The 23,292-nt window shown below is 40.8% G+C and overlaps 2 protein-coding genes across 24 annotated transcripts in view; one reads left to right on the forward strand and one right to left on the reverse strand.

Annotated features, from left to right (window-relative positions):
* The window catches only part of ST3GAL6 (ST3 beta-galactoside alpha-2,3-sialyltransferase 6), a 69,417-nt gene extending 49,404 nt beyond the window's left edge, over positions 1 to 20,013 (forward strand). For 21 of the 22 annotated variants that reach the window (XM_070071958.1, XM_070071956.1, XM_070071964.1 and 18 more), the window contains 5 exons: positions 8,312 to 8,407; positions 11,286 to 11,472; positions 11,571 to 11,708; positions 14,714 to 14,866; positions 16,035 to 16,699. In XM_070071958.1, coding sequence (XP_069928059.1) covers positions 8,312 to 8,407; positions 11,286 to 11,472; positions 11,571 to 11,708; positions 14,714 to 14,866; positions 16,035 to 16,121 — 661 coding nt within the window. In that variant the 3' untranslated portion in view covers positions 16,122 to 16,699. Of the gene's footprint in view, positions 1 to 8,311; positions 8,408 to 11,285; positions 11,473 to 11,570; positions 11,709 to 14,713; positions 14,867 to 16,034 lie in introns of all 22 variants that reach the window. The other variant, XM_070071954.1, reaches the window with a different exon arrangement.
* DCBLD2 (discoidin, CUB and LCCL domain containing 2) overlaps positions 17,704 to 23,292 on the reverse strand; it is a 91,045-nt gene continuing 85,456 nt past the window's right edge. For both annotated transcript variants that reach the window (XM_051859389.2, XM_051859388.2), the window contains one exon: positions 17,704 to 21,543. In XM_051859389.2, the coding sequence (XP_051715349.1) occupies positions 21,071 to 21,543 (473 nt within the window). In that variant the 3' untranslated portion in view covers positions 17,704 to 21,070. The remainder of the gene's footprint in view (positions 21,544 to 23,292) is intronic.

Below are 23,292 nucleotides of genomic sequence, written 5' to 3' on the forward strand. Positions count from 1 at the left end.
TACTAAAATATTGAGTAGTTCTTTCTGTAACACTTAAAATAAACCACAAAATTAACTTAACATCTGTATAACTGGTTGGCTCAAAAGTTTGTAGAGAATCTTAATGATGAGCAGTCCCTAGTCAGGAAACTATTAATCCATCGTCATCTTTTCTAAGTTGTTGCTGCTTAAGAATTAACACCTGCTGTGGATCAGTTCGCAGCCTCCCTTCCTGGCTGTTTCCATACCTTCCCATACATTCTCCAAAGTATTTATGGAGACTCTTCTGACTCACTTGTCTGGAAGGTTCAACTTTATTTTGTCAGCATCTCTCTTTCTTTCGATAAAGAGTTATATTTGAAGGTAGCAGCTTGCTCATAAATATATTTTCTGATTACAAAGGTAATTTAGTTTGTAGAAAATTTTCTTGTCAAGTGAATCCCATAGAAATTGAATTGCCAAGGATTAGCTTCTTGGTAGGTAGACTCATGTTACAGAGGTAGATTTATTACCAAGTGTTCATCTATTCTTTAGAACGTGACTAGTGGGCCAGGCTGATAATATGAGCACATTATCAATGTCAGACCTCTGTTACAAAGGAACATGGCAGAATTTCCCCTCTTGCCCAAGAGAATAGAGGTGCTGTTTGATGGGTGCAGAAGGTGGAGTAGGAGGCAGAGATGAGGAAGTGGAAATGGAGTTTCTGAACAGAACAGGAGGAACGGTATTGGGTTTAGTTCCAGTTTACCTCAATTTTCTCTGTCGTGGATTTGGACTGTTAAAGTGGGGATTATGTAATATGCCTTCATTCATCTCCACTTGTAAAATTTATCATTTGAAACACCTGATCAAATTTGACTTTATCAACAGCAACCATGTCTTTTTTCTGATCTGAACTTTTATGTGGCTCTCATTTGTAGAATGTTATTTTGTACAGACCTTAAACATGTACTTCACGTGAATTCTCTCTCATTTTTAAGTGGGGAAACTGAGGCTAGATAAATGGATATAGTTTTTTACAGCTGGTAAATGCCAGAGCTTGGACATGCACCTACAATGTTCTAACTCCAGCGCCTGGAGTTAGGAATGGTGATGACCGTTCCTTGTATGCTTGCAGCAAGTGTCTCAAACATCTGTAGATCGTGGCCCTGTACATGTGAGATCCTGTCAGGATGCTTGAGCGTATCTGACTAGAAGTTTCGTCCTTGCTTGGCTTCTTAGAACGAGACAGTGCTTTGAGTGCTTCCACAGCCGCTTCGCCCGCAGGTGCTGATCCATTCCTATGTGCCTTGGCCAGGCTATTTCCTGTCTTCTTGCCAACTTGGTCTTGTTGCCTTCCTCCCTCTTTTCCCCTTTGGTCACGGAGAGTGTGCCCCTCCCCATTATCCACTATTAGCCTATGCCCATTTCTTAGCTTTACCTGTATTGGGAGGGAGTGGAGTGCGGTTGGTGGGCAGGGTCGTATTGACTGCACAACAGTGCTTTGTCTGAAGTTGCCAAGAGACATAAGTGGGAGTAAATGTGTGGTCAGAGGCTTTTACATAGTGAAAGGCAAATATCCCTGTAGGGTCTCCACTGAGGAGCAGTGTTGCTTTGTCAGCTTTGTTGAATTGTTTGTTTGACTTGTACATACTTGTTCTCCAGAGATTTCAGAAAGACTATTTTGAAAATAGATAAGGATATGGTAATTTTTGGGAAGGATTCACTTATAATACCAAATTTTACCTATATTTTAAATAAGCCATAAGCCATTTTGTGTTTGACAAAGTACAATGCAATTTTTAAAAATTTATTTTTAGTTACCTGAGCAATTCATTTCCAGCAAATGGTAGAGAGGAAAAATACACTAATCTGCCTAAATATTGCCACCTAGTCAACTCAGTTTGTCCCCTAAGTGACCAACAAGGCTCCCATTTCTCTTCCTGGCCTGGGAAAGATGCTCTGGAAGAAAGATGTCTGAGGACAGCAGAGATATGGCTAAGAGACCTCTCCCTGAACCCTCGGCCTGTGGAGCTGGGAGCAGGGGGAAGCCTGCTGGCTTGGGCTGGTTTGCTCTTGGTCACACATCTGCAGGTCAAAGACAAGGGGCTGAGGTGGAGACAGCTGAGATCTGCCCGTTCAGTCCCCTTCACTCTTGTTCTGCACTCTCTACTGATGTTTATGTAGCTGCTGGCTGTTTCTTTCCCTGTGCTCTGGAAGACACGACTTTTTTTGCAGACAGCCACTAAGGACAGATCTTTTCCCTAAATTTTATTCTTTCTCTATCCTTTTTGTTCCTTTCAGAATGGCTCATACTTCTTTTTGTTATGCACCCAAATCCTTGAAGGTTCCACCAGATAAATGTGATCATTTTGTTCAGATATCTTGTCCAGTATGCATGAGGCCCTCTCTTGGGACAGATGCCACTATGACAGTTATGTCTGTAAGATATTTTTCTTTTTCTCCCATCCTTCAGGTCTATGATGTTTGCAGGTTAACAATCCAGAGATCGATCTGGGCCAATGCTTCTTCCCTGTTGTGTCTCTGCCAATCCTTTTTTTTTTTTTTTTTTTGACAGTTAAAGACAGAGAAAGAGAGAGACAGAGAGAAAGGTCTTCCTTTTGTTGGTTGTCCACTACAGCTGGCACTGTGCCGATCTGAAGCCAGGAGCCAGGTGCTTCTGCCTGGTCTCCCATGCAGGTGCAGGGGCCCAAACACCTGGGCCATCCTCCACTGCCTTCCCGGGCCACAGCAGAGAGCTGGACTGGAAGAGCAGCAATCCAGACTAGAACCCGGTGCCCATATGGGATGCCGGTGCCACAGGCGGAGGATTAACCAAGTGAGCCACGGCACTGGCCCCTCTGCCAATCCTTAATATATACTGCTTCCTCCATAGGGTCCAATGAAATTGTTGGCGTTCCATCTATCACTTCTTTGTTCCTGCCAGTGGTGATAAGGAAAGGGCAAAGCATGTCCCCACCGTTTAAAACTTACTTCTTCCTTAAGTACATCTTTCAGAAATCGCATAGAATACTTCCAAGGGAATTGACAAATGCTACATACCAGGGCTTTCCCCCTTCTTACCCTAAAGAACTGATTGGTAAACATTTACTGGCAACCGCTGATTACATAGTATTGGGTAGGTGTCAATCACAAGGCCCCACTGAGCTGAGAGGTGGACTAGAAAATGTAGCCTTTATTGCAGATGATTCTGTGCCCAGCATTAAAAACAGTGAGTCCTATTGTAAGGGATAAAGGAAACATTATTGAAACATATAGCCATCCTTACTAGTAAATGCCATTATTTTCCTGGTCCCATCTATTTCTGTGCCTGGTCACCTTCAGGATTCCGAAGTCAATTATATAAATCTGCCCTATTACATACAGCTCGGGGCATCTTTGCTTTATGCTGCTGGTGTTGATTTCTCAAGACCTCCTGTTTCTCACTTTATTCTCCAAAACACATTAACATAGCGCTACTGTGTTCAACCAACTTCGCTATAGATTAAGGATTTGTTTAAGGGAATTCAGCAAAAAAATATGGTAATACATAGTATCCTCGTCCCTGGGATTGTTGTTTTCTCATCAGTGGGCGCTCATCCTCTGCAAGCCAGAAGCAGCAGAAGCCCTGAAGCACAGAATCTTTGCCCCTACTTGAAATGCACAAACCAGCTTCCTACTCCCAACCCTACTGCTGCCTTCTGAAAACAGACCAGATTGGGTGGCAAATGCGTTATTTCTGGAAAATAGGTGGTTATTCAATAACTACACATAACAGATGCACCTGTGACAAGTCAGTTGGCTGCTGCATGGATGGGGATTTGTAGAAGCTATCCGGTTGGTCACTCAAGCAGAATTCATTATGTCAGCACCAATACAGCTGGGTTAGATTGGCTAACAGCCAGGGCAGGAACATACCCTTAGAAAATGTAAAAACAAAAAAAGAAAAAGGAAAAAGAAATATACATTAGCAGTGTAGGTATTGAAAGGAGTCTCAATTCTGTTAGGCATATCAATGCCTGTGTCCATACTCTAGACATCCTTCTGTTCTGTACAGTTTCTCTACACTGCAACCTTTCAGCCAGGGAGAACTGGAGGCTGAAGGGAAACTCTGATCAACAGTGAGTCACATGTAGTGAAGGTGCAGGTGTGGCCGTAGCCTGTTGCCTACATCTGTGGGGTCAGGTGTCTGGTAAAGAGACAGATACCGTGGGATACAGGCCAGAGGAAAGGGTCACAGAAGAGAACAACAGTCAAGGCTTCAATGATTCTCTGACTTCACAAAAAGGAAAACGGAGCAGTCGGGTCACTAGGCCAAGGTCCCAGAGGTGCTAAGCCAGAACTAGAAGCCAGTTCTCCACCCCTAGGTCTCTTATATTGGGTTTTAAGTCTTCTGGCTGCAAGTGATAGTTTCCTAAGAGTGATTTAAACAAAAAGAACATTTATTATCTTCCATATTGCATAGCAATACAGTTCCAGAAGGCCAGGCATCCTGCTCAGAGCTTCGCACACTGCAGATCACAACTCCATGGAGTGCCAGTTGCCCACTTAGTTGTCTGAATGGTGTTCCCTGAGGTTGGACTTTGTACAACCTGAACATCTGCTGGAAGTGCTTCTGGTGGTGGGATTCCCTTAGTGGCTCCGTGATGGCAAGGCTCCAGCATCGCTCTTCTGTGACACTCTTCTCCTCAGAGTTGCAAGATGGCTGTGTCACATCCGTGTCTAGGTAAAAAGGAAGGAGTGGCTGAAAAGAGAATGTTCTGCTCAACCATTCTTCTACCAGGGGCAAAAGTCTTTCCAAAAGCATGAAGCAGACTGCTGTAATTTCTTACTTCCCATAGGCACATGGCTATCTTGAAACCCACAATTGGCAGCAGAAAGGAGCTCACCAGTGCAGGCTTAGCAGGGCAGGGCTAGCAAGGCACACAGTGTGATGGTGTGGGATTATGACCAGTAGGGTCTGCCATGGACTGTTACACTGAAGAGGGGGTAAGTGAATGCCAAAAAGCATTCAGAAAAGAAGATCCTCTGAAAGGAGCAACTGAAGTTGACTCTCTCTGTACTGATTGTGTTGACATTTCCCTGTGCACACAGCAGGGTCTCCTCTGGCTCTAACTTTGTGGCATACATGTCTTTCACCTGGGGGAAGTAGAATCTCTCACCACTACTGTTTTAGTAGCTTTGCAGATTTTCCATTAACAGGTTCAGGCACTCTGGAATTATTTTGTTTTCTGGGTGAACAGTTTTTTGGATCATGTGCATAGCCTTCCCAGTTTCCAAGGTTGGGGGAGGAGTTACAGGTACCTGCTTCTGCAGACACAAAGTAAGAAAATGACCTCCACACACTCAGTGTCACAACCAAGCAGGTTTCTAAAATGCCAATGAATCGGGAAGATGTAACTGGAAGGATACAGAGATATAAGTGATACTGCTGTTTTTGTTTCTGGGGACTCACAATTCATTGCAGCTATTTGTGCATCAAAGTTATATTAATTAAATGTGGTGAAGTTAAACAGTCACCCAAAGGACACCAGAAGTCACTGTTGTACACCAAAGGAGGCAGGGGCATACAGAAGCCCAGACCAACTGGATGAAATCAAGGAAGAATAAATGAGACTTTTCGTAGCATGTGGGTACCTGCTGGGGAGACACAGAGGAAGCCATGACTTGTGAGGGATGTGGTTCAGAGAGTTTATCTGTACTATTTGTATTTTTCAAGAGCCATGATGGAACTATGGCTACTAGTGGTAGATAAGATTGGCAGAGAGTAGTCCTGGGCACACTCTCAAAAGGGCTTCTAGAATTATATATGATCCTCATCATGTGCTCAATGTTCTCCTTGTGGGGCAGCAGTCCTTTGTTGAGTTTCCAGGAGAACCCTGCAAATGTGCTGGTGGCTTGCACATCTGGCCTTTGCCTCTACATGCCTGGTATAGTTGGAGCCACGTAGCCTGGTGTCAGATGGGCGACTCCAGGCTGGCATGGATGCTTGAGCCCCAGGTGCACCTGAGCTCAGGGCAAGGGAGCTCATCCCCTCCACAGGGGACTAGGCCAGCCTCCGTTGGAGTTGAGACAGTTAGGCTAGTTACCATTATTACAGATATTCATGCCTCACTCCATGCAGGTTATCTAGTACAAACTGTTGTTATTTCAATCCTATCTGTTCTTAGCCACCCCTCCATTGTCTAGCATTCTCTGCAGAAAGATGGAGCCAGCTTCAGGAGGTTCAGCCTCTGGTGTGCATGACACTGACCGCAAGTTTATGGAAAGGCCTTGCAAGCTGTGGGTGTGGGAATGCATTGTCCCCTGCTGGAGAGCCTTCCTGGGATGTGTCTGGTGAGGATCATGGCCACCAGACCCTGAGAAGAAGGGTTCTGAATATCCAACAATGCTCCCATCTCAACGTGGCCCCAGCAAAAAGGAATTTGAATAAAGTTGACTTCCTGAAATTGGGATTGAAGTCAAACTTGTTTATGGAAGTGTCCAGAGAGATATATTGTTTTCTTAGTTAAAAACAGATTTCAAAAATAAACACCTCTGGAACATATTGTGACCTGGAATAAGTCCATGATGGGAGGTTTCCAGCACATCCTCCAATGCCTTTCCACCCTCTACTCCCCGACCCCTGCCTCCCGTGAATCTCATCGTACTTGTTGTTGTCTGATGAAGTAGAAACCAACTTAGACAGGACTCTAATATTTGAGAGCTAAGAGAGCTCAATTAAAATGAGTAGAAACTTGTGTGTGTTTTGCTTTAAAGACTTACTTATTTGAAAAAGAGGAGAGACAGAAATCTTCCATCCACTAGTTCACTCCACAAATGGCCACACCAACTGGGGCTGAGCCAGGCTGAAATCAGGAGCCAGAAGATTCTTCCAGGTCTCCCACGTGGGTAGCAGAGGCCCAGGGATTTGGGCCATCTTCTGGTTCTTTCTCAGGAACATTAGCAGGGAGTTGGATCCAAAGTTGAACAGCTGGGACTTGAACCAGAGCCCATACAGGATGACGGTGCTGCAGGAAGCAGCCCCCAAAAGTGTTTTATGTTGAAATTTAGATGAGCTATACAAATTCTCCATTAAAGAAGTAAACTTACAGTGCAAAAATGTGTATATTCTCTTTTATTAATCTGAAAAGGCCAATGGTTGGCTCTTCTAAATAGTTCCTGAACCTCTAGGATTTAGGATTTTATAGCATTTATATAATTTTGCTACTTGTTCATTTCCTAAAAGCTTTGAGGTCTGCTAATTTCATGGTTCTTGAGGAACACTGTTTTTCTTCAGACTTTTCATGCCCTACAATGGCAACCTCAACAGCCTTCCCTTCTGCAGTTTTGTTTCCTGGAAGAGAGGGACAGGACCTATTTTTGTCATTTCTCTGGCCTGTTCTTGCAGTTGTAAGAGCTGGGAGACAGAAGGGCCAAGGCCATGTTTACTGAGAGCAAATGGTATATGATCTATGGTTCTAGGCAGATCCCAGCTGGCAACAGGAGGTCCCCCTTTGTGGCCTATCTTGTGGTTCTGATTCAGGAACATACAGTGAAGTTTTTGTTTGTACTGGTTAACTGCCAACAACCAGTCCATGTTTAGGGAATTCAAGTGAGCATGGACAGAATACAGAAAGCTACACGTGGCCATCAGATTGCAAATTGTCCATCTCCACGCTTAAAATGTAAAAGAGAGAGCCAGAGGTACAATCTTCAAGTAAAGGGTAGCACTGTTAAAAAATATATGAGGGAGTTTCAGGAAAGTGTGTAGAAAATAGACTTAAAAGATTTATTTTGGTGCAAAAAATTTTGAAATCCACTCAGTTTTTTATTAGACACATTTGTTGTGAACTTTTTGAAGATTTCTTGTACATGGATTTAAAAAATATTTTACATGAGAATAAACTGCAAATTTCATTTTCTAAGAACTTTTTAATAGTACCCACATATGAAAACATACTTTTTTAATATCAACATAGAGAGTTGGAGGGTTGTTTGTATAGTCCAGATCCAAGTGCTCGTTTAATCTCTCTGGAGTGTGACTTTGAAATGATATGTAATAGGTTTCTAAGCTGCTTTCTTCGTTTGTATAATGAGGATACTTATTTCAGGGTATAGTTATGTGAATCAAATGTATATGTGCTGATAAGAATATATTATTTACAGCAATTATTAACTTACCGTAGTATGCTATTTATTGAATTTCTTATCTAATACATATCTAGACCTCTGTCACAATTCTTTGGTTCTTTCTCTACTTATGCAACAAGTGAAATTTGGCACTGGGTTCTTGAAAGGAGGAACAAGTTTTTGGAACCATCCCATCTGGCAAAAGATTGCTCAGTCTCTCACTTGTCTATTTGCCCCACAGCGTGCCATGTAAAAAGTGTGTGGTGGTTGGAAATGGAGGAGTTTTGAAGAATAAGACATTAGGAGAAAAAATCGACTCCTATGATGTAATAATAAGGTAAATGTATTTCCTATTTGCTAAGCTAGAATTGTTTCAAAAGAATATGCTTTCCTGCCTTAGTACAGCTGTGTTATAAAAAGAAAGGGAGTTGCTTGAATTTATTATGTGCTTAATTATGAAAACTTTTTCTTTCAATTGCTGGCTAGAATTAGATCCAGATTTCAGATCATTGATTCAGCAAATATTCATCAGGTCCCTTTGCTATGCCCAGCACACTTCCCCTGTGAAGCCTACATTCTAACAAAGGGAAGAAAACAGTCTTTAAATATATAAGGGTAAACACCACGTGGGAAATTAAAAAACATGATAGACTGTTTGAGTGGATACTTTGGAATGGATGATTGCTTTGTGGAGAAGACATCTCGCCTGAACCTAAATGACCATATGGTATCAGCCACATAAAGATTAAGGAAGAGCAGTTTAGAGAGAATGCTCACAGCAGGGCTTCAGGAGGATATGGTATGAGTTTGAGTAGCAAAAATCCAGTGAGGTTGGAGGGCAAGAGGATGAGGTGGGAGTAGTGGTGCATTCAAAAGCTGGAAAAGTGAGCAAGGAGCAGCCTATCCTGATCTATCACCTAGATTCAGTGAACTAGAATCAGAGCTTGGATTTTAGGTACAGTAGGAAGCTGTTGAAAGTTCTTAAGAGAGCAGTGCAACCTGGTTATATATTTAAGATAGTCTGGTTGTAACATGGACCGTGGAATGTGAGGGACAAGGCTAGAAGGAAGGAGGCCAGTTAGGTTGTTGTATTTGGGTAGGAGATGGTGGTGGGTTGAGAAGGGACTGTCATGGAAGAGAAAGAAGTGCACAGACTGAAGATTTTACAAGTAGCATTATCAGGATTTGCTGTCTTATTAGATGTGAGGGATAGTGAGGATAAAGTAACCAAGGATGGCTCCTACTGTTTTCAGCTTAAGAGACTGGCTGGAAAGTGGCTATCATTTATTGAGTTGGAGAAGGCAGGGGTAGGAGAAGATTTAGAGAAAAAACAGGATTTCTCTGTGAATATGTTAGATTTGAGATGCTTATTAGAGTTACGGTGAGTAAGTCATGTAGGAAGTTAGACAGACAGCCTAAAGTCTCTCTGGTGAGCAGCCTGTGGGCTGTATTTACACCATGGATGGGGTGATGGTTCCCAGGGAAGACTTCAGAGACCCTGGAAGGCCCACGACAGAGCCTGGGGGCTCTCAACACCTAGAGATTGAGCAAAGGCAAAGAGTAAGCAACAGAGATGGAGAGAGGATTCACCAGTGAAGTGGGACGATCAGGAGAAGGTGATCATGGAAGCCAAGAGAACCAAGTGTTTCAGGCCAGAGGGGAGGGATCAGGCAGGTCCCAGTGCTGGTGACAGGTCATGCAACATAAGGGGAGAGATGATAATCTAGTTGGTAACCTGAAGCTCACTGTGACACTCAGGACAAAACAGACTTAGAGGCATAATGTGGCAAGAAGCTAATCGGGATGAGCTGAAGAATGACAGATGAAGAATAGAGAAACCAGGAAACTCCTTTGAGAAATTTTGCTCTGAAGGAGTTGAGAAATGAGGTGCTAGCTGGCCGGTGGTTATGGAAACATGGGAGGCTGTTTTGTTTTGTTTTGTAAAGATGGGAGATGCCAGAGCAGATTGGCAAATGCAGAACACAGAAAGAGGTTGGTGTGATAGAGAGGTGGTGGGGTATACAGCGGATGTGAGGGTCATCTTTTAAAATGGAAAAGAATCCAGATTATGTTTACAGCTGCCAAGAGTCCCGGAGACTGAGTGTGGGGAAATAAGGACATTGCCATCTCTGCTTTCTCAATCAAAGGTTAAGGTCAGGTCATCTTCTGGAGTCAGTGTGTGTGTGAAGAGTGACTGTGCAGCCTTTTGTGGGAAAGTGACCTTGCTAGGACAAAGCCACTTAAGATGACCTGGAAGTGTTCAGTGGTTGTGCCTGATTACAAAGTGCCTAGGACTTCTGCAAGTAAAGTGAGGTCACCCTATTTTGTATATTATCCATTTTGAGGAAGCTGTGACAATTTATCTACCAAACGATCTTGAAGCACTCACAAATTTCTCTACTCATAATGATCTAAACTGATTGCTTAAAAACACAGCAAACCCTGTGGAAAAGCACCATGGGTGTACAACATTGTCATTTCAATTGATGTTAAAGACTGCCTTATAGAGTCAGTGGCAAAGTGTAAAACAGTATTTATCCTCCTGGGGGCACATTGTTTTGGAAACAAAGCATTCCTTTTTTTTTTTTTTTTTTATAGCACGTCTTCATAACATAAGCATAAATAGTTTGTGTCTACCCTGCCAACAGGAGATCCTTTGTGGCTCTTCAGTTCACTCTAGCAATAGACATGCATTGGGTTGTTCTTGAATACTTAACACAAGCGATGTTATGTGGTTACTGTATTTCAGAGAACAACAGTTTTGAAGGGCTATCAACTTCATGATGATGATTCTTGTCTGTCAGTCACTTAGATATACCTCTGTGTGATCTTGGACAAATAACTTTGTCTCCCTGGACTTCAGGGCTGTTCTCTGTAAATCCAAGGATATCTGTATGGTTGTCCTCCAAGATCCCTTTTGATTTTTGTACTTTGTATTCACATTTCTTTTTCTAGCCTTCAGTGTTCCTAGAGGTAAGATGGAATTATCAGTTTACACAATGAATTTTCAAATACAAACAAATATTTCTGTCTTTGATCAACTAGCTCTTTCATGAAAGGGAAGTATTTCCTTGGCCATCATGTACAAGAGATCTATCAGTTGCCTTGTGGCTTTGGATAAATGGCTGATTCTTGACCATCTCTGAAACCTCTGAGAACGGTGATGAAAAATGCTCATACGTCACTTGGTATATTTTGTGTTTTATTACCCACAGAATGAATAATGGTCCTGTTTTAGGACACGAAGAGGAAGTTGGGAGAAGAACAACTTTCCGACTTTTTTATCCAGAATCTGTTTTTTCAGATCCCAATCACAATGATCCTAATACTACAGCAATTCTCACTGTTTTTAAGCCACTTGACTTAAAGTGGCTTTTGGAATTGGTGACGGGTGGCAAAATAGTAAGTTTGAAAAACTGATCTGCCTTTAAATTAACTTCAGTGCTTTCTTCCTTAAAAAAAAAAAGCATCCACAAGTTGTGTTTTCTGTATTATTTCAGGACACTAATGGTTTTTGGAAGGAGCCAGCCTTAAACTTGATTTATAAACCTTACCAAATCAGAGTATTAGATCCTTTCATTATCAGAACAGCAGCATATGAACTGCTTCATTTTCCAAAAGTGTTTCCCAAAAATCAGGTATGTATTTATATTTGTGTGGTTTCAATGTAAAGATTTGGCTAAGGTAGGTGAGGGGGTCCTCGGGTGTGAGAAACTGTATGAGACCCACACCCCATGAAGTGGTTTCTGAGGACCACGTCCAGGTTGGTAAAAGTAGGTATCTGTGGCCTTTATGTTCTAAGGAAAAGAACCTTGAGCAGAGGGTTTTTCCTGCCTTTGCAGGGCCCTCCTGGGTTGTCTTACAACATTGCCTTCAATGTTGTGCTCCAAGGAGAATTTGCCTGTGTGCGTTGACAGGCAGCTTGTGCTCAGAGCAGCAGAACTGGTGCCAAGACAAGTGCATGGCTTTTCAGGCTGACAAAAAAAAAAAAAAAAAAAAAAAACCCTGCTTGAACACTGTGACAAAAATATCACAGGAAAGCCAGAAGAAAGGTGAAGGGCCACGTGCTAGTCCAAAAATATTTCTGTGGTCAGAGGGCATAGTGGCACTGTTTTTAAGAAATGAAGGTGACAGCAGTACTGAGAGTTCTTGAGACTTCAGCATGTCATACACATCCAGACACACAGTGGCAGGGATGTTCTCATTTAAGTTTGGGTAACTATAGTGGTACCTCAGAAGAGACAAAGGCTCTTGTAATAGGGAAAAGCCAAATACATATACATCACACATCTTTTCTTTGGCATGCTAAAAATTGTGATCAGGACATTCTAAAGTGTTTAAAATCAAATAACTTCTAAAGGAATTTTTTTAAAAAGGAAATTGTCCTCTTGCTAATGTAATCCAGGTAATTTTCCATTTACCACTGTTTACATTCCTACACATTCACACATACCTATACCCTTTTAGACAGTTATACCATAGGTATTCTGCTACTTTTTACCCTGTTTAACTGTTTTCCTATTTATAGACATTTAGGTATATTCAACTTTTTTTCCTCTGTGTAGTGTCACAATGTATGTGCTTATATGGATTTTTGTGTGCTAGTGTGATTTCTGTGGAAATAGAAGATCCAGGTAAAAAAGCATACACATCTGAAATTTAAACCCCATTTCTTTGTAATTTTGAGGGTAAACGACAGCTTCCGATTTTGTTTTGTGACTTTTCAGTTCCTGTTTCCCTAAGTGGCTGTGATCAGATGCATCCCTTGCTTTTTGACTGGGGTAATGTTGCGTCTTTGACACTAAACGTGCAGGCAGACCCTCTCAGACATGCTGAAGCTAAGATTAAAGTGCTAGTAGGACATGGTGTCCCAAAAGATCAGGACACTGCTACATCTCAAGAGAGAGCAGTCAGCCATGTCATGTGCTGTCTAGAAGTTGAATACAAATAGTAAGCCCTTGTTTTATAATCATGGGGATCAGATTGGTGAGACTGACAAGAAAGAGGAAGACAGGCTGCTTGAATGAGGTCACAGAGGATATGGGACATGAGCAAACCACAGACTTTAGTGGAGTTTTGCTGAAACAGGATCAGAGAAATGGAGCAATAGTTTGAAGGTGACAGCATTTTCAAGAAAGTTTTACATTTGTATTCTGAAGGCAGCAGTCCGAGAGAGAGAGAGAGAGAGAAGAATCTTCTTTACTAGTGAACTTGCTTCCCAGATGCTTACAGCAGTCAAGACTAGGCCAGGAGCTTGGAATCTCCCATTTGAGAGGCAGGGAGTCAAGCACTTGAGCCATCACCTGCCACCTCCCAGGGTGCACATTAGCAAGAAGCTAGAATTGGAAAGCACTTAACAGGCACTCTGACAGGGGATGCAGCATTCCTGGAAGTACCTTAATCACTATACCCAATGCCAGCCCTGACTCAAAATTTTTAATCCAATCACTAACTTCCTTCAATAGCAGATGCCAAGGTTTGTGGTGGGGTCACATAGTAAATGGGATAAGAAAAGGTTTTGCTGATGGCTGTTAGGATTTAAGATTTGCTTCTGGAGTTCATTTGATTTTATTGTGCTGCTTTTAATTTTCCTCCTAGTTGTAAGTAATTAATATATAATTTCCATGAGATCTGTCAGAAACTTAGTGAAAAGAGGTGTCCTTGAATGATTGTGCAAAAGATATATTTTCATCTTTGAAGTCCATCCAGTGACAATTAACTTTTGAATGCCAAGACTCCAAACATCTATTGCACTTTTAGGTTATTCATATGCAAATATAGGAAAGGGATGCTAAATTTCTTTATTTTTTCTTTTTAAACAATCTAGTTGGGATGGTGATGTCTATATATACATTTGGATTCTTTATTTGCTAGTCAGATGCTGTTACAGTTTGCCATTAAAGTTTAGTCTTTTCTCAGGGCTTAAATGATTTAAATGATCATTTAAAGCCTTTAAACAATATTTACTTATTTGAAAGAGCTACAGAGAGAGAAGACAGATCTTTTATATCTGGTGGTTCACTCCCCAAATGGCTGCAGCCAGGAGCTGCTTCTGGGTCTCCCATGTGAGTGCAGGGACCCAAATACTTGGACCATATTCTGCTTTTCTCAGGCCATTAGCAGGGAGCTAGATCAGAACTGGAGCGGTTGGGACTTGAACCTGTGCCCATATAGGATGCTAGTGGCATTGCAAGAGCTTTATCTGGTACGCTGTAACACCAGCCCTATTTGAAGCCATTTACAATGATCCATTAGCACCCTAAGCTGTCTTTACATATCACACATGCACTCAGAACCCCTAGGCTTTGCTTCTCCCATGAAGAGCCCGACTCATCATGTTTTTGTTTTAAACAAAACAGAAGCACCTTCTCCCTTCATCTGGTAGTTGTTCTCTAGGTCAATACTGCAGCAAGATTTTACTTGAAAGATTTTCTAACATTCCAGCTGTGTTTGTGTGTGTGTGTATGGGTACATATGTTTATGTGTACTGTCTGGGGCTTGAGTCCTAGGACCCAAAAATATTAATTTAATTACTTCTGTACTGATAAATGTTCAGCAATCTGTGTTTTTAAAGATTAAGTCAAATATGTTTTGGAAACAAGTGGCTCAATGGGATTCTGAAGAAATTTTCTTTTTCCCTCAGAAACCCAAACACCCAACAACGGGAATCATTGCCATCACACTGGCATTCCATATATGTCATGAAGTTCACCTAGCTGGTTTTAAATACAACTTTTCTGACCTCAAGAGTCCTTTGCACTACTATGGGAATGCCACCATGTCTTTGATGAATAAGGTAATATGAAGTGATTTATTTAAGTTACATACTCATACGTATACTTTGGTATAAAATCTTTGAAGTCGCAAAGCCCATATTTTCTCACTTTTCCATTTCATTGAACAAACAGGTTCCAAGGGGTTACAGAGCTAACAAGGAGGAGCAACAGGAGACTCAAATCCAGAGATCATTTTAGTACATCCAGTTCCAATTTGTGGGTCTCAAGCTCTTGTGGAGAACCTCATGGTTTTTGCCAAGTGCCATCAAACCCACATATGGACCTTTACTTTAGATAGTATCATGTTTGCAGCATTTAAACAACCTGCTGCGTTGGAGATGTTACAGTATTAGAGTCACCTGAAAGCACTGCTCTGCTCACAGTAATTAAACATTTCTCAGTTAAGCAGGCAGATGGTCTAGAACACTATAACCCCGTAAGTTTTCATGATCAAAAAGGTTGCAAAATTTTACACTGGATCATGCTTCTCTTACATAGGGATCATTTGATCCTGAGGGTTTTTGATTGGGAAGTTTTGTGGGTTTTTTTGGTGCTAATTTTAGCGTAAGTGGTTGACAAGTGACAGAACTAAGAGGTTATCTGTTTACCGTAGTATTAAGACATGAATGGCTATAATAGATATGAATATATACCATGACTGTGACCCCCTTCAATCCACCCATACTGCATAAGGATGATAAGTGGGACTATTCAGGTTGCAGTTTAGTCCTGTTTTTGTCATCCCTCCCTCAGTGTAAGACAAACACTTCAGTAGTTCAAGAATCTTCTAAAAAAAACACTATTAATACAATGTCCTGAAGAAAATTAGGATACACACCAACAGATTAAGTACATCTTAAACTGAATTATGTTTTATAGTAGTTTATCTCCAAGCCAATTTGCTTTTTAATGAGTCCCAGGTGCTGCTTTTACTATAAAGATAGAAAGATTTTGGTATATTTGAATCATGTTATAAATTCAGAGGATGATCTGAAGGAATCTCTTAGGTGATAGTTTAACAACAGGGGGCTTTAGGGGACTGGTCAAGGAAACAAAGTTATAAAGGTAACAAATGCTACAATTCCATGTGACTTTTAGCTAACTACTCAGAATATCCTAGATACAGAACATTCCATTGCGGTCTTTCATGCCTGAGACTGGACGGATACTTTCATTTTTCTTCTCTAGAACGCGTATCACAATGTGACTGCAGAGCAGCTGTTTCTGAAGGACATTATAGAGAAGAACTTTGTAATCAACTTGACTCAAGATTGACATTATGGACTCGGAAGATGATGCCAACAGTATTAGTTTTATTTTTATACTGCAATTTTTAGTTTATTTTTAAATATGTTGGATGCACTTGTCAATTATGTATATTAAGTCTGCTGCCTGGTGATTCATAACCACCAGCTTAATTTCTGTGAATATATTTATGAAAACCAAGAAATATATAGATATCAGGGAAATAAGTTTTGACAATGTTGTGTTTTTAAAATAAGCTAGGTTTCTTAGGTGTTTTTAAACTTTTTTTCTAAGTAAATCATCACAGACTTTTAGAGGGATGTGACTTCCTAATAAGAGGACTTTCTAGGCCACAACAATTTTGATTGACACTGTCAGACATACATTTGGCTACTATAAACCTGGCTGGGGAAATGGCATGTGACTGTGCCTTGATGTGGCAAAAGAGAAGCACTGGCTATGAAAATTTAAGTTCATACTGGTTAAATTAAACTCATTTCCCCTGACAATTAAACCATGATTGTGACAAGCAGTAATCTGGTAGAATGAGGATGCCTTTTTAAGTTGAAGGAAATACGAGTAAATGACTAAATAATTCAATTACCAAAGTCTGCTGGTTCTGCATTTTTTTTTAAATATATAGTTTATACAAAAACAAGCTAGACATACTCAAGAAGGGAAAAATCCTTAATTTATTTATGTACTAAACTTGGAAAGTTTTCTATTTGAAGTAAATTAGAAATGCTGAACACAACAAAGCAAGTAAACCCTTAAGTCAAGCTGGGCTCTGGACTTACAGGTATTTTCATAAAAATTCTTTTCACATGATTAAGTCCAACCTTCAAATGGAAAGCTTACCTGTGTATCCTGAGAGGCGCCAGAGCAGAATCTGATGGGATACAAACAACCCAGCTTTTCTGATTGCTGAGCTTGTCTCCCTTCCCAAATGTTAGTAAGTGAAACTACAAGGTATTTGGGAGAATGAGATGAAGGAGAAAAGAAAAATAGTTTAAAAAAAAATTTAAAAAAAAATTTTTTTGACAGAGACAGAAAGGTCTTCCTTCCATTGGTTCACTTCCCAAATGACCACCTTGGCTGGTGCTGAGCCAATCTGAAGCCAGGTGCTTCTTCCTGGTCTCCCATGCAGGTGCAGGGCCCAAGCACTTGGGCCACCATCCACTGCCCTTCCAGGCCACAGCAGAGAGCTAGACTGGAAGAGGAGCAACCGGGACTAGAACCCTGTGCCCATATGGGTTGCCGGCTATGCAGGCGGAGGATTAACCAAGTGAGCCACAGCGCTGGCCCCATTAGTTTTTAATTCTATTCTACTTCCCTATCCCCTTGCAAAGGTATAACACCTGCTTCCCACACAGCTCTCCCTTTCTCCATCTCTTTCTTCTTCATCCTCTCTTGATCTCTCTCCACCCCCCTTTCTCTGCCCCTTCCCTCCAGCCTATCGGACTTCCCCCATCAATAAAACCTTCCCCTTAAGTTTAAAAAAAAAAAAATTTGGCCATAAAATGTGTGACTGAAAATTGAGAAACCCAGTATTTTGTGAAGTATGAGAAAAAGCTACAAACCTCAAGGCTGTTTTAATAATCTGAGCAAGACATCTATTATATATACAATTTATTAAAAACACAGGAAGGAACACATTAAAATTTCACTGTTTATACAATCTAAATTCTAGCAACATATACAAATACTGAGTGACTACAGTACATGCCGAGGTAAGAAAAGTACATTCTGGGAGAGTCACTGACACTAGGCCATTTTTATTTCCAATATGCATTTCAATACATGTTTTGTTTCCATATTCAACAGTGCCAAAGGGGAAAAAAAACTAGCCACAAGTTGGATTACATGAGAATTCGTGCCTCAGTTGATCTAAAAACTACTTTAATAACTATCCAACTCTTAAATTTTGCAGTTTAGGGACTTCAAGTTTAGAACAAAAAGGCAGAGCTCATAAGTGATTATCCTAATTTTAGGCAGAGCTTCATCAGTTCTCACAGGAAATGTCCCCCACACTCCACTGGGCCTTTCTAGTTGACTCACCTGACAGGGTCTTTCTGCAGCACAGGAAGGAAGCCCCAGCTTTGTCACTCTCCACACTCGGGAGCCACAGGCACATTCAGATGACCTAGGAGTCTGCTGCCCTCTCCCAGTGTTGTGGGGGATATGGGAAGAGGCAGGTGTATACATAATTTTAATTTCTGAATAAATTCTCTATTCGATTTTCATCAGTGAATAAACCCATTGTTCAATGCAAAGTGCAAATAGTGAACTGTGAAGTTAAATAACTGGACTAGACCCAGCACATAACAGATTCTATTTATAGCATTTTAATAAAATAAAAATAAGAATTCACAATATCTTTAACTGTGCTGGTTTCTAGGATCAAGTAACAGCCAAGTCAGTGTAATTTTATGAAACCTGTAAGGGCCACACTTGCTGTGTCATTGTCTGATTCAATTTCTATAATTGTATCAACACACCCCAAAAAAAAAAACAAAAAAAAAACAAAAAAAAAACAATTTAAGTCTTAAATGCTTCAAGCAAAGAAAAATCCAAGGGAACTGTCAAAAGATGGTTACTTTCACATTTTCAGATGTTACTTGATTGTCTCCAAAGCTGTATTTATATGTATATATATATATACATATGTGTATATATATCAGACATATAAACATACTAAAAAAATCTCTAAAACAGGAAAACAAACTCAAAGTACAGAACTAGAAAAACAATTTGATTCAGGCTCAGCTCTTCATCTGGAAGGGAAAATATATAAAAGTAGTAAAAACTATTTTATTAAAATCATGGGTAGTTCAAGGACAGCACAGTGGTGATGAGTCAAGTTTTCAATATGCATCACTTCAGAAAGCACTTGCCTTTTGTGCACAGCAACAAAAGCTCCAGGGCGGAAAGCAAGCAGGTACACAAAATTACACAGAAATAGCAAGCTTCTCTGGGTAAGTGAAATAATCATTGAAAACATCTCCTAAAGCTTCAAAGAGGTTTACAACTTGAGGAAGAGTATATTTTCCATGTACTAAGGATGAATTATAAAAAAAATTAAAGCCACTGGTTTAACCTTTCCACCTGAAAGGGGATGACTGCATTAACACACACACTTCACACATTCATGTGTATCTCAATGTTCAACATCTGTGCTTTTTGAAACAAACTATGCATTGACTGATTTTTTTTTCAATGAATGAAATTGTGCCTCAAAGTTTGGAAAAAGAAAAGCAAATGAAAAGCCAACAAAGCATACAATGAAGAAGGGATCAGGGAGGCTGTAGAGTACATGGTTCTCTTTTTGGAGCAATGTTTTAGAATATCATGGAAGCAAACAAAATGAATGCTGTTCACCTTCATTTAAATGTAGTGAACTCTGGCAACATCATAGTCTGGTGGCCTGGCTGACAGCAATGACTAAACTAGTTTCACATTAAGTCTACACACTAAGGTTGATGGAGGAGGGGATGTTAGTTTTCTTTTATTCACTATATGGTGAGCTTCTTATGTTGTCTTGCCAATCTAAAGACTTTTAAAGTTTTTTTTTTTTTTTTTTTACACTACTGGCTGATACATTGCAGACGATTTTTTATTTTTGCCTTATTTGCAACTCGTTCTGGACAAATCATGAACAAATGGTGACAAGTTGCCAGGAGGTACCAAAAACAAGGCACAGATATTCATTTGCTAGGATGTCACTACATCTGTTCCCTAGGTATGACAAAGGACTCCTCCTCTCTCTCACCATCCAACGGGCAGTCACAGTGAAGACTGAACACCACAAGTTGGGCTGGCATTTCTTACAAGAGTTTACTGTGGAAAAATGCACTGAAAATTATTTGCCTAAAAATAATAAAGTTCCTTGAGATGGAAGCAGAATTTGTGTGTGTGTGTGTGTGTGTGTAAAAAGCCAAAGAGGACAAATTTTCATTGTATTATTTGTTTGCTTAAGGTAATTTGTATTACTTGTGAGTGAATGATTTTTGTCTTTTACTGTGATAAATATAAATCAGTTATGTTTGCAGCATTCATTTAGAAGCCCTCAACTTTCCACAACTCTCCAAGGGAAAAATCTTATTGCAAATAAAATTTGGGGGCAGGGAGGAAGGGAATCTCTTTTACAGCTTTTCTAAATCGTAATTAGCTCCTCTCATGTTTCCACATGGAGAAATAGAAAGACTTCAGAGGATCTGAGTTCAAGAGATGGATACAGCAAGCATCACATGCCGAAAGAAACCAAACATTTTATAAACACAAGAATGGGCCTCACCCAGAAGGACCCTGGTCAGAAGCAGCCAGGCTGAGACCAGGTCATGTACCATGAAGTGCTGAGCTTGTGAGTGTCACAACGTGAAGTCGGCACCCTGCTCAGTACAAGCCAGTTTCCTAGCTACAGATCTTCCTACTGAAAGAGAAATGTACATGGCTGTAATCCAAACAGTGCTGTGTCACTATTCAAAATAATAATGCAGAAAGCAATCTAGAAATAGAACAAGAGGAAATCAAGATAGTACCCACCTTTCATAGAGAATTTCAAGCCATTAGATATTTCAAAAACACCAAAAAAAACCCAAAAAACAGTACCATGCGTTATTGCCAGTCTGGCTTACAGAGCCATCTCTTGAGTTCATTAATGTACCTGCAACATTGGAAATAAATACTCAGTGAATTTTAATTTCTTTGAAGTGCATTACAGGGAGCTTTTTCTGTATTAAAAGAGTGTCTTACAGTAGTAACAAACAGGATGTTGAAAATTTAAGAGGCAAGCAATGACTGGCACAGTAACATCTTTAAAGCGAGATGGCAAAATTAGTAGTTTCCTGTCCCTTGGTCATCACGTTTCCCCAACTGCTGCAGTGACAGATATGTAATACATTCTATATATTACTACTACTAATAATCTTTACAAAGGCCATGTGCTTTAAAATGATGCTTTGTAAAAAGCAGCATCGGCTTCAAAGGATTTCTTTAAAAATACCACATTCCTCATCTCTTCCTGCACCTGATGCTTCCTGCGTGCTCTGTGGTACCTGGTACACCAATTCGTCTGGGGCAGTGGGACCTGGCTTCCCACCTTTTGGGGTGTCATACTGGGCACGGGCTGAGGAGCAGCTGGCAGTCCTGGAGAGAAGTGGACTGTAGGTTCCCACCAAAGCGGGAGGAGGTTGGTTCCCTGTAGCTTTGAAAGTGGATGTTGCAGGCAGACCCACTGGAGCTGTGGGGTGCCCTGACATGTCCATGACGATTGGGGTTGCATACTCAGGCCCAGTGATGGGGAGCGGTTCGGCATAGGCATGGTACACTTCCTGCACTGGCGAGGTGTAAGGATCGAGGTCTGCGTAGCCTGCGTCTCTTCCTTCCTCAGGCTTGAAGGTAGATCTCTGGTGAAGGGTGCCAACGAGTCCTCCCACAAGTGGCTGTGCGTACTCTGTGGAGATCACGAAAATGCAACATGGGAGTTGTTTTGCTCATACACAGATTACAGAACTTGGGAGTTAGCTGCAAGAACCCCAAAAGTGCTTCTCAGTGGTACTTTTGTCACTACCAAAGAAGACCTATGGATTTCTCACCTGGCAAGATCCAACTTCAAAAATGGAAATTTAAGATGCTATAATCCCATCAAGGTGGCATGTGCCAATGCCATCTCACTATTCCAAGTGATCAATTTCAGTTCACAATTGATCATAATGAAAGGACTAAGAGTCAAAGGGAGCACATAAACAAGTCTAGTATCTGCTAACACCAACCGATAGAATAAATAAAGGGGAGAGTGATCCAACATGGGAAGTGAGATACTCAGCAGACTCATAGAATGGCGGATGTCCTAAATAGCACTCTGGCCTCAGAATCAGCCCTAAAGGCATTCGGATCTGGCTGAAAAGCCCATGAGAGTATTTCAGGCATGGAAAGCCAAGACACTCTGGCAAAAAGATCTCTGTGAGTGAGATCCCAGTGGAAAGAACAGGTCTTCAAAGAGGGAGGTGCCTTTCTCTGAAGGGAGGAGAGAACCTCCACTTTGACTATGACCGTGTCTAAACAAGATAAGAGTCGGAGAACTCAAGGGGCTTCCATAGCCTTGGAAACTCATGACTGGAGCAGAGGGAGATTACTGATGCCATAGACAGGAGTGTCAATTGGTAAAGTCAACAACAGGAGTCACTGTGCACTTACTCCTCATGTAGGATCTCTGTCCTTAACGTGCTGTACACTGAGGCTTAATGCTATAATGAGTACTCAAACAGTATATTTCACTTTGTGTTTCTATGGGGGTGCAAACGATTGAAATCTTTACTTAATGTACACTAAACTGATCTTCTGTAAAAAAAAAAAAAAAAAAAAAAAAAAAAGAAATTATCAATTCCCAACTAGACTCTCACTGGGATTAAACATGACAATAGATCTGATCTGATTTCATCATCATTTAAAAAAAATCATCTATTATTTTTCACTTTATGTTTCTGTGTGGGAGCAAACTGTTGAAATACTTACTTAAGGTATACTAAGCTGATCTTCTGTATATTAAGATAATCGAAAATGAATCTTGATGTGAATGGAAGGGGAGAGGGAGTGGGAAAGGGGAGGGTTGTGGGTGGGAGGGACGGTATGGGGGGGGAAGCCATTGTAACCCATGAGTCGTACTTTGGAAATTTATATTCATTAAATAAAAGATAAAAAAAAATAAGAAAAAAAAAAGATGCTATCTAGTACATCATGGTAACACATTAGCGTGCAATTTTGCATAAAGAATGCATACATTCTTTAATTTACAGTTAGCATTTCTTTAAGAAAAAGAAATTTATTGGAATAAGTCTTAATTCTGGAAATAATATTTGAAAAGGAAAAAAACTCTGAAATTAGGATTTTTTTTTTAAGATTTATTTACTGGAGATGTAGAGTTACAGAGAGAGGGAGAGACAGAGAGAGCTCTTCCATTCAACAGTTCACTCCCCAAATGGCCGCACTGGCCGGAACTGGGCCAATCTGTAGCCAGGAGCCAGGACTTTTCCTCCAAGTCTCCCAAGCAGGTGCAAGGGCCCAAGCACTTGGGCCATATTTCACTGCTCTCCAAGGAGCTAGATCAAGAGTGGAGCAGCCAGGACCTGAACCAGCACCCATAGGGGATGCCAGTGCCACAGAGGGATGCTTAACCCACTACGCCACAGAGCCAGCCCCAGGA

Source organism: Oryctolagus cuniculus, chromosome 4 (assembly GCF_964237555.1).
Source record: "Oryctolagus cuniculus chromosome 4, mOryCun1.1, whole genome shotgun sequence".
Lineage (NCBI taxonomy): Eukaryota > Metazoa > Chordata > Mammalia > Lagomorpha > Leporidae > Oryctolagus > Oryctolagus cuniculus.